General features: G+C 43.6%; 1 protein-coding gene across 1 annotated transcript; it reads right to left on the bottom strand.

The window, feature by feature from the left end:
* Positions 1-796: 796 nt before the first annotated feature.
* On the bottom strand, positions 797-7339 carry LOC310870165 (transmembrane 6 superfamily member 2-like; the record flags this gene model as incomplete). Its single annotated transcript, XM_083781248.1, has 10 exons — positions 797-1006; positions 1204-1323; positions 1414-1506; positions 2988-3089; positions 3758-3882; positions 3976-4058; positions 5188-5291; positions 6369-6466; positions 6582-6685; positions 7248-7339. The coding sequence occupies 10 exons, from the start codon at positions 7337-7339 to the stop codon at positions 797-799; spliced, it is 1131 nt and encodes a 376-aa protein (XP_083637374.1).
* Between the last annotated feature and the right edge of the window lie 4934 nt (positions 7340-12273).

Raw genomic sequence — 12273 nt, 5'->3', positions numbered from 1 at the left:
ACTTGAAATGTAATATTAGCAATCATTTTATAGAATGTACAGAGGGTAGGCTATACATTCGAGGGTCTCTCCCTGATCAACCCCTCACCCACAACCAAGTTGTGAAACTGCATTTATCATCTCCCTTATCAGCAAATCCATACAGTCATCCAGCTTCACAAACATTCAATATACATTATTCAAGTTATGCCGAGCATCTCCAACATTCACATATTCCAAGTCCAATACAGTGAGTAGTTTCGATCAAGGCAGATTTAGATCAATGAAAAACAAAGAGAGAGGGGGGGGGGGGGGTAAAGCATTTCAAACGAGACGAGTTGTGTGTAAAACACAAACAGTAGGATTGCTGAGTATTGTTCTCTCACAGATGGATTTCTGTAATAACCGCGTGGCTGTCTTTCCCAGCGTACCGCTGGGCTGTGCTTGATCTAAGTTTATAGTTATTGGATGTTAGATGGCAAATGGGTCCCTGTGTATACGGCACTTCCAGGCTAGATGCCAGGCTAGATGCCACGGTCCTTAACTCCACACAAACAGCCTTTATCAGGGTTCAATAGTCCATGCAGGGAGTGCTGAGCGAGGTGACAGTGATTTGGAACGGTTGAGTCAGGAAGCGGCGCTTTAAAAAAAAATGGAAGAGTTCAGCAGATTTCTCCTCTGCGCTCGCCGTGGGTTAAAAAAATGTTTTGTTTGAGGCAGTTTGTGACCTTAAGCTGGGTCACACACAGCACGCGAACAACAGTCTTCATGGCTGTAGCCTCGACAATCCTGTGGGGCCAGCGAGCGCGCGTGTGGTTTATTTTTTCTTTTTGTCGTCGCCGGTCTGACCTTTAGGAACGGCCTTCATGAAGTAGGCCGGGCTGAAGTTACACCGCAGGGCCAGCAGAGCGGGTACGACGGCATACAGGACGTTCACGGTGACGATCGGCCACAGTTTGTCTGTAGGGACCCTGTAGGTGAAGGGGGTTCGAGAGTGGAGAGCCCCCCCGAGGTGGCACCACTGAGTCTGAGAGAAGGGAGAAGAGAAGAGAAGAGAAGAGAAGAGAAGAGAAGAGAAGAGAAGAGAAGAGAAGAGAAGAGAAGATTAGTCACGTAGGCCCTATACTTTGTGGTACGACTAATAGTGAAAATCTCTCATTTACAAGCTCACAGCACGCAGCATCTAACACTATAAGAGCAAATGATCTGAAGAAACACATGTACCTGAATCACTGCACCAGCAAAGAAGAGGGTCCAGTCCAGCATCCAGCTGCATCCAGGCGTCCTCAGACCGTAGATAAAGACAGCCAGCAGAGGCAGGGCGTAGAAAAGATATAACAGCATCTACAGCAACCGATAAACCAGGAGCAGGGTTAGGATACTGTACGATACTCGTGTGTGTGTGTGTGTGTGTGTGTGTCTCTTCAGACTCACCGTGACCTTAGGGAATCCGACAGGGTCTTTGAGATAGGGCTCATACTGGTAGATATAAGTGAAGCAGTAATCCAGGGGACAGTCCATCACCACCTGTGGCGGGCGAGGGACAAGAGTGAGGGGAGAGAGAGAGTGTATTTAAAAGTTTGTTTTTACGTATTCTACATTGTATATTGCAAATATATATTAAATGTTTTCTTATTTATTCTTATTTATTCTATTATGCCTATATTCTATATTTCAACTGTAGTGTACAATAATCAGTTTTATTTTTTTCACTTTGGCAACGCAAAACATGTGTTTCCAATTAATCCCCTTTGAATTGAAGAAAGAGTGAGCGAGAGACATGCATGACTGACTGAGAAAGCATACAGTGAGCTCATCATTGATTTGATTAGTTCAAGCAGATAGGAGTGAAAGCCAGCGACATCATTTGTTTGTTCAATAGGGTTTTGCAAACATGGTGAAGAGCAGAGCAACACCAAACGTGTTGTTCGGGGGAGGTTGCCTGAAAGAAATGCTTCTGAAACAGTCTTTTTTTTGGTGACTCACAGTGGGGGGAAGGGGCCCCTAAAAGGAAAGAAGATTGGATTTATTTTATTAGCTAGTGTAGTGCTGAATAAACCAAGCAGTGAAGACAAATGGGATTGGATTGCCGCTGTGAATGTGGCGTACGTGGTTCAAGCTTTGAGCTCTTCCTCAAACAGCCTTCCATGTGGACTTTTGAGGGCCCAATTGTTCTAACAACACAGCATTTTGAGTTACTTTAGTATGGACAGAAACATTCAGAACTAGAAAAAGTGCCCTTCTGGGCACAGGTCTCCACCAGGTTATCCACAGATCCGTGCAGTTAGAGGTGAAAACACTTTTCGGCCAGTTATAGCGCCACCTTGAGGCTGAGTTGAGATTGTTCATGTGGCATTTCGTCCTCGGCCTAGTGGGAATGTGGGTGCACAATTTCAAGGAAATCACGCGATGTGTTCATGATTTGCAGCATTTTGTTTGAAACTGAGCACTCCTGTGAACTTTGGAAGCCAATCTTAACCAATCAGGATGGAGTCTGATAAATCTGAAAGACCCGTTTCGTTGAATGGCTCTAGAGAGAGTGTGTACCAATTTGCGTGATGTTTGGACCAAATCTGTAGGTGTACTGTGCAAAAACTTGTTTTGCACAAAGCGGCCTCCTGGTGGCGCTATAACAGGCTGTTCTGGAAAGTTTGGGGCAGAGGTTCATCGTTGGCATCCAGGGAGTGTGTGTGCAAAATATGGCATCGACCGGGTTAACGGTGGCCGAGATTAGCTGTTCACGGACACACGGACACACGGACACACGGACGGACACACGGACACACGGACGGACGGAGTGCAAAACATACTCTCGCCACATGCCTTCGGCCTGGTGGAGACAATAAATCTACTTTTTGGGATGAAAAATGCTCTCCCCATGGCTCTCTCTATATCTTTGCACTAGGCCTAATGTCTGGCGTGCCAACTGCCTATACCTCACTGTAAGGCTTATTGTGGGTAAAATACTGTAGTGGTTCGAAGAAGGCTTTCATGTGTCGTTTACTCACGAAACCTCTGAACACGGTGAAGGCCATGGCCCCCAACAGCATCAGTGACAGCAGCAGGTCTACGGGACGAGACAGCAGGCCTCTCTTCTGCTCCGCGGCCACCTGCTCAACACAGACACAAATCCTGTTATAATCCATACACGCTTCATGTGTCTTTGGGACACTGTAAATCCAAACCCAACCAAGACAAAAGCACAATGTATCACAAGTAGAAAATGAACAAATCCCCAAAAGGTATATAGCACATCAAAAAAATCCAAATCAATGGATGAGCCTTCATCGGGGCTCAAAGCCGAAACACGTAAGCGTTTGTTTATTGGTGTGTGTGCCAATTGAAAAAGTGGAAATGTTGAGTTCTTTGTCCTCCATTTTTGGAATGTGCTACATTTGGATATGCTAGCTTTTGGGAATTATTTTAATTCCTCCATTTTGGGTCCACACTCTGTTGATGTGCAACCTATTTTTCTTATTTAAAAAGCACATAGTGTGTCCTATAACACAGTGGTTCTCAAATAGCATTAAAATGAACTACTAGTACAGACAGTGGTTCCCAAAACATTTCAAGTTGAGACCCAAAAGTGAGATTAGATGCTTGCCCGGGACCCTATAGTGAAAATGATTATTATGTATTTTTCTTTTTTTAATGTAAAAATAACAATATATTTTTAAAATATAGGACAAGAAGGTTTTGTGTTGTGACCCATAACAATTGGTCCGTGCCCCACAGATGGGTCCCGACCCACTGTTTGAGAACCAGTGCCCTAACTCACCTTGTCTGCTGTGATGATTGGCATCTCTCTGGGCCTACTGAAGAGCAGGGAGGCTGCCCAGATGGGCACCAACAGGAAGGGGGTGTTCCTCCAGAAGGCGGGGCGAATGTTAGACCCATATTTACCTGAACGAATGAGAATATTCAATATATATATTGATATATATCATATATCAATGGCAGGCAGGGGCACACTGTGTGTGTGTTTGTGTGTCTCACCAATCGCCACCCCAGGGATGAAGACGAGTTGCTGGGCGATGAAGGACCCCGCCCACAACAGTCCCATGCTGCGATATGACTTCCTGCGCAGAGAAGAGAGAAAGTACATTTACTCAAGTAGGCAGGGAAAGTACCTGCAGGGAAAGAGGATTGTTTTATTGGTTGTTTATTCATAAAAATATATATGTTAAAGTTTTATATCTATTACAACGATAATGTATTTAACTTTGGGGAATTAATACAATTGATGTTGAAAAAGGTTTGTTTAGAGTAATATGGTTGTCTGTTGCTTAGGTAGTAGGAACCTTTGTAACAGGTACTGTGTGACACAGGAACCTGTTAATGGTTGCACCGCTGTTCACTTTTGAGCTGGAGAGGGAGTTGCAAACTCAATTAATAAACTAATAACTATTGCCCGGTTGGATTAATTAATGGGGAAAGGGATAGCACTTTCTCCCAAATGGTAAGGTAAGACATACGTTATTGTCTATTGCTATGCTGCCGCCGTGCAGATATGGGGTGTTATTGTGTGTGTGTTTGTTGTGTGGCATTGACCGTGTATAGCCTCTGATTTGCAAAATACACGAGCTCTTTAATCTCTTCAAGCTCTTCAAGTAACTGTAAAATACAATACAATGTAGTCTGTGTAATACTTTTGGTGAAATAGTAATAGAAATAGAAATAGTATTTTTTGTGTGTGTGTGTGTGTGTGTGTGTGTGTGTGTGTGTGTGTGTGTGTGTGTGTGTGTGTGTGTGTGTGTGTGTGTGTGTGTGTGCGTGTGCGTGTGCGTGTGCGCGTGCGTGCATGCTAAAGTAAGTAAGCCTTGCCGAGCCATGAAGGCCCATAGGGCAGGAGCCTAGCTTCTGTTTATGTAGTGTGAGGCAGGTTTGATGTGCACATAGGCCTACTTGTATACCCCCTGTGTAGGCTACATGCAAGAAAAAGAAAAATCACACCCATGTGAAGTGAGGGGCGCTCTTATTATCATACATCATCTCATTCCGTGCCAATCAGAATTTGTGTCCTCACTTTTGTCTTCAATGTTTGTGTTTACACAAACACTCAAAGCTGGGCATAGGAGGGGCTAGCGCGCCCCTCAAATAATAATAATAAATGTTGCACGTGCTCGCAACAAGCTCACGACACATGACACGTGACGCACGACACGTGAGCTTGTAGCTATTTTGAAGTAAAGTTAATAAACAGCTTACCCGCTGAACATGCGGTGGATCATGGTGAGGAAGAGGAGGAAGTGAACCACGCCCTCCCAGTAGCACATCATCACAGCGTAGGCAGAACTCAGATGAGGCTCCCCCTGTGGCACACAGTTTGGATTGATGATTGACAGTTTGCAAAAAGATACAGTTAATACAATTTTATAATGCAAAAAATACCACAAAAGCCCTGAGGGCTTAATTGTTTCCATTGTCCTGTGTATTCAATTCCTCAAGACATATACTATACGAGAGATCATCAATACTAGGAGCAGTAAAAAAGTATAATTTATTTACTTCAAAAATAATGTGGGGGTCATTTATTTTGGCAAGCTAGAAGACGGAGGTCAGGAGTGGCTTATTGTCGGTATCAGCCGGTAACACGCGGGCGTCTGTCCCCGTAACAATCCGCTAGACCCCCTGGGAGATGGATTGCTGAGGTGGAGCGCCACACCTACCATCATCTCCCAGTACTTCCCGCCCAACTTGCCGCACCCAAGCCATGCTACTCATACCCGGGATCGAACCCGTGAACTTGTGGTCCAAAGCTGAGAGCTCTACCGACTGAGCTACCCGGACACAAAGAAGACTTGTCTGTAATAGATCCAGTTGCAAATTGCAGACCACTTGCAATACCTACTTAATCCTCTTTGTGCCGGACAGCACATAAGGTCTTCACCAACCAAATTGCAGACAGGCGCTCTTTATGGCGGTTTATGGAGCTTATATCTATATATACTTTATCTTTATACTTTATCTAACTTTATCTTTTAATCCGTATCTCCTATGTCCTACACAGGAATTTCTATACTGCTCATCCAATCTCGGCTTAAGTTGTCCAGGGGAGATATTGCGCTTATATGAGATCCAGGCAGGGCTACGATCCGACAATGTTGAAAATGTATTCATTCATATTGTATTAACATACTCTACCATATTACTGATTGGAAAATGTTCTTCATTAAAATAAGTCCCAGATTATTTTGGTTTTATTGGGGTCGAACAGTGAACAGAGAGGTTGAGTTTCTCGGTCAAGCGGGTGTTTTTAGACACAAGGCAGCCCACCAGACATTTGAAAGACAGAGAAATAATTGTACATTCGGGGAATATACTGTTACTGTAAGCTTTGACATCAGGGCTTGAGGTCAGCGAAACGATGGCAAAGATTTAAAATTTACCTTCTTCAGGTAGAAGCCCATGAAACCAGATATGTACCCATCCTGTTCCAGAGCGTTGGTGAGACTCACTAAGCAGGTGAAGGAGAACGCTGCGAACACTGGGCCACAAGAATGAAGGAAACGTTATGGATCCACTTTTTTTTTTAATCCATTTTGTACACTCTTTAAATGAACACGATGATGATTGTATTGTGCACTGCAGCTATACTGTACCATAGAACAGGGGGTCAACGTTCTTCCTGTGTCGTACAGTGAGGAGCAGCAGGAGCACTACTGAACCCAGGACGAACATTCCCATTCCCAGGATAGGCAGGGGTCTGAGGAATACAGTATAATTAATATAACACAACTCATCTATGTCACTGTACAGAAGGACATCAATGAGCAAACTTAACCTACACAGTTCAACCCCCCCTCTTTCATTCAAACAGTTAAGGGGGGTGCATGCCTTTGGTTGTGGTGGCTTTTCCACACTTTATTTGTTAACACTTTTAACAATTTTACAACGGAATCCCCGGCTGGGTCATACCAAAGACTCTTAAAAATGGGACCCAGTGCCTCCCTGCTTGACACTCAGCATCAAGGGTTGGATTGGGGGTAAGTCCCGGTGTACTTGTACATCAAGCTGCCTCACGCTTACTTACTTACTTTACTATACCGACCAAACGGAACCTATTTAGGTCTAAAAGAATAATCAACTGTTCTCAGATTAGGGTCCCATGCAGAGATGATAATCAAATTGGGTCTGTGTGCAGGGCCTAAGACATCAAATTGCTGGTCCTTGAAATTAAAAGGGTCTTTTACCCTCTTAAGTATGGTCATAAAACACGTGTATGGCTACTATAGAACATGAAAAGGTGTAAAATAGTGTTCACTTACTCCTGAAGCAGAGGAACATTGTTCATGGTGTACAGAACTCCTGGGGCCAGGGGAGAGAGCAGGAAAACTAATAGCTCAACCGGTGGCCACATCTTCCACAGTTTTACTGTCACTGGACCTGTCAGCCGAGGGAAATAAATAAAATATCCAGACACGAGAGTGAACTGCAGTCGTCTTAAACAGTTCGGGTTGTGATCAGAAGCATATTACTAGGTTCGTATCCTCCTCTATACAGCCAAGACGGTGTTGAAAAGCAAAGGGTGTGTCAGCCGTATTCCATAGGTCTACTTTCCAGATTCTGTGATTAGTTGTGGGGAATTTTGCTCCAGGCAGACGCATGCGTCAATGCATTCACTATCTGCAGGTTTCAAAGGTCACCAGCTTTGAACACGGGGGAGAGTTTCTCATTTCACTCATGTTTGTCACTGCAGGGGCCGTCGCATCATCAGTGACAACAGCCATTTCTTTACTAGGCATTAAGGTTGACAAAATAAACAACACTGCTGTTGGCTATTGGGCCTACAGTAGGCCTGTCACTGATCAATATATTTATAGCGCCACCAGGAGGCAGACTTATGTAAAACATATTTTTGGATATTCCTCCTGAATTAGGTGGTTCGGGCATCTGGTTAGGATGCCTCTCGAGCGTCTCCCTAGGGAAGTCCTCGATGCACGTCCCACAGGAATTTGTTTTAATCCAAATTTCACTCAAATCGGTTCCACATTTTGGTGGCAGAGTAGTAGAATGAGAATTATTTCCAATGTTTGTTCTAATTGTCTGTGTTACCACATCATGGTGGCTCCCTCTAGTGTTAATTGTTGCCGTCACTGTCTTTGGAGAAGTAGTCAGACATGTATGAGGGTAGTGAGGCCGCTGTCCCCTTAAATATCAATCCCATTGTTATTTGCTTAAAGGGTTGGTTCTGATTTTTTGACTTAAAGCTGTTGTAGGAAATACCTGCCATTAATATAGTGGTTGCAAAAAGGTTTTAATGGATTGCCTGAGTCCCGGGGTGGGAGATCTGGTCTGGGTTTGTGAATATTAAGTATAGTTCCGGTCATTTGGTGTGGGTCTGGGGGACACGCATAAGAAATAAATGAATCCTCAAAACTATAGCGTAATCTGTATTGTTGACCTATTTCAACCATATAGTGCAACTTTCGTTCAACTTTGACCCCTCTTTCACATGGAACTATTTTATGTGTCCAGTATCACTGTCCAGTGCCAGCAGCACAAACCCATAGTTCCGTGTGACAGAGCAAAGGGGTCAAATTTGAACGAAAGTTGCTCTGTATGGTAGAAATAGGTCAATATTACAATACAAATGACGCTAGTGATGCACCGAATGACTGGAACTGCTTAATATTCACCAAAACCAGACCAGAACCCCCACCACAGGACTCAGGTAATCAATTAATACCTTTTGCAACCACTATATTAATGGCAAGTATTTCTCTTTGAGCTTTCCTACAGTCCACAAATCTGAACCCTTCAACCATGTCTTCTACCCTGTGCCTGAGACATCCCAAACTAGCAAAGTGTGTTGGAATTAGGACGTGTGTGTGTGTGTGTGTGTGTGTGTGTGTGTGTGTGTGTGTGTGTGTGTGTGTGTGTGTGTGTGTGTGTGTGTGTGTGTGTGTGTGTGTGTGTGTGTGTGTGTGTGTGTGTGTGTGAGTGTGAGTGTGAGTGTGAGTGTGAGTGTGAGTGTGAGTGTGAGTGTGAGTGTGAGTGTGAGTGTGAGTGTGAGTGTGAGTGTGAGTGTGAGTGTGAGGTCAGGAATCACCAGGATCCTGGATGGCTTGATTCTAGGCTTAAAATAATTGATATTTGTACAAATCTCTATGGGAAAAATGAATGGCCAATGTTTCAGTGGAACCAGAAAAACACACCCACTGCTATGTCTGTCCAAATTGTTCTATTAATGTCATTGCATGCCACATGCATAATAAATCCCTGCTTTGAGATAGTGTTGGTCTAGTATTAAGTATTGTTTGTGTATTATAAGCACAAAACAATTCATGGATGTTATTCCCAAATGTTCTGTACTAAAAAAGCATCCTATTTTATGGTATAACTGCAATAGTGTCCATTGGAAAAATCACCCTATGCTAATGGCATTGACATGACATCTACTGGTGAAAATGAGAACTGTCACATTCCTAAGCATGGTCCTGATACTATTTCCTAGCCTCTCCACTCCCTCAGTGATCATAAAATGTTATCACATGAGTAAAACAATGATGACTCTTATCACATGGTTCCTTGTTTGGATACAAGATATGCATTCAACAAGGACTAGAGTTCAATTGTAGTAAAACTCTGAATGTACAACATATATTAATATGTAAATGGTGCATTTATATAGCGGAAGAAACCACGCAAGGCACCAACCAGCACATCGGGAGCAATTAGGGGTTCAGAGTCTTGCTCAAGGACACTTCGACACACAAACTCTGGGGGAGCCCGGGTTCGCACTGGCAACCTTGTGGTTACCATCCAGCCACTCTACCCCTGAGCCACCGCCGACCCAAATGACGATGGTATGTTTAAATGTCCGTCTGTGCTTTACACAGAGCCAGCCATCTGTCCTTATGCACGGAGCAAGATTACACTTCAGTCTTATATCTTCAGCCTTGATTAAATTGTGGATTATATCTGAGAGAACAGCAAGGCTGCAACCCAGATTATGTATTCCAGACAGGGTTGATCAAAAGGTAAACGGTAAATATATATTGTTGTCACGGAAACGGTCAGTGGCATGATGTCACCCTATAAAGTCTGACCAGAAGTGTGTGTTCCAGAGTTCCTCAGAAGTGTTCCAGAGTTCCTCAGAAGTGTTTCAGAGTTCCTCAGAAGTGTTTCAGAGTTCCTCAGAAGTGTTTCAGAGTTCCTCAGAAGTGTTTCAGAGTTCCTCAGAAGTGTTCCAGAGAGATTAACTCAGAAGCGCCAGACCTAAGAGACTAACTAAGTGTACCAGTGTCAGGGAAAGACCGACGAAGTGTGCCAGTTCAGTAAAGGAGAAGGTCAATAATATATATAATATAATATAATATAATATAAGCAGTATAAAAAGAGGTACCCAAATCAATACACTTGGGCTCAAGCCTTAGACTCCCTCCCACAAATTTACACCAGCCCTTTGACAGCAATAACGCGACAGTATCACGCTAAAGGTTCACAACATTTATTACACACAAAGGAACATATAGAGCTGGATCCCAATAACGTGACAACAACACTTGAGACATAATAACCGCTAACTGCAGCAAGGCTGACCTTGCTGTCTGAGATGTCTCTAATAGCCTAACCATAAAGTATGCTACAGTTCAGGCAGTACACAATACATATCAAGTACACTGTGTACTCAAGTACAAGTACACAGCCATGGGCGATCAGATTATAACATCTATGAGAGTGAACAAATACAGTGGGGGGTTTTTATGTAAAAAGCTTTATGTACAGTCAGACAGAGCCGCCTACAGTATGCAGAAGGCTATAGTATAGCTCATATCTAAGGTTTGTTTGAGATGCACCCCCCTTAACGTGGGGGATTGTGATCTCCTGCACCACGCTGACCGTCTTCTATTGGACTATTGGACATGGTTGGTCAGATTGGTCATGACTGACCATGCTATTTATAGATGGCAAAATATCTACAGTGGTACATGTGAGAAACTTTTTTTTTTAATTGAACTAGACAACTCACCCTTTAAAATGAAATATATATAGCATGGGTATGTATATGCCCAACAGAAAAAAAGTTCTTTGGAAAATAAAACTTCAAACGGGCATAACATTTTTGTTATCCTAGAAACACTACAGGAGTGTGCTCTTTTAAATGGCTTCCAACACAAAAACGAAACATTCATTTTTTTTCCTGGAAGCAGACAAGTCAAGCTTTCTCTGAAGGTCTTTTGTTGTCGCACATTCACAACAGAGAATTTTCAATAAATCATTCAAACGGCATTCTCCCATAGAGAGAAGCCTATCAACATTGATTTGAGGCCTAAATAATATATTAGAAGCTTTTTTTTTTATCAAGAATTGATGTCACCAGGCATGGTCCACATACTGTACACAGTGTATAGTGTATATATGCTGTGGGGCACTGGTTTCACATCAAGGACACACACAGGAGACAGCGTCACAATAAGCCTATTTAGGCACAGTTTTATTCATCCCAAAATCATAATGGTCATAGTCTTTGTGCTACGGTGGGTAGGGAGAGAACTGGTCAACTGAAGGAGGCGCCAGCCATATAAAGGTGAGTAATAATTAACTTAGGGGTTTGCTCCAACTCAGGCTTCCAACATAAACGGCGCTTCTCTGAACAGCAGGGGCCGTATTCTCTCCTCTAACAAAAGGAGACAGTCTCTGTCACTGGTAGGGAATAGGGGAATGTTTTGCCATAGCCTTCCGAGCCCAACAGTCAATCATTCCGTCCGTGGAGTGTCCTGTGAGGTGAGAGAATTAAAGTTACTGTCCGGTTTATCATACACAACATACAGGGTGAGAGGGAACATGGGCTGGTCTTACCGAGCACCGCAGGTCAGCTTGTCCCCCGGGAGAGTCTCGGCCAGACTGAGGAGAGAGGAGGCTTTTATGCTGTCTGGGTGACGGCGCGCAGGTGTCAGCTCGTTTGGTAAATGAAGAGGTGTCGGGGGATGTACCGCGCGTCCTGAACCACTCCCAGCAAGGAGCGTCTCATGCCGTCCCTCCCTCTCTCTCTCTCCCTCTCCCCGGGGTTACCAAGCCGTGGTGCGCGGTCCTCGACCGAGACGCCACAATGCATACACACTATATAAAATCAGTTTCTTCACAAGGTCAGACTGTCTCATATTAAACCATCATCCTGTCAGGATATAGCCTATTGTTTCTTGTTTCAGACAACTAAATCATGTACTGACCATGCACAACAACAGTGTGAGCTATATGCACTGTGTCAATAAAGTGTGCGCCTCTAGTGAACAAATATGGTGGACGGTTATACCACGAAAAAAAGCTTTAGGGCTATTAGATTAAAAA

Source organism: Protomyctophum parallelum (genome assembly GCF_964188405.1).
Source record: "Protomyctophum parallelum genome assembly, chromosome: 14".
In the NCBI taxonomy this organism is placed as follows: Eukaryota; Metazoa; Chordata; class Actinopteri; order Myctophiformes; family Myctophidae; genus Protomyctophum; species Protomyctophum parallelum.
Note: the sequence above shows the minus strand (reverse complement) of the source record. Positions and strands in the feature narration are given on the sequence as shown.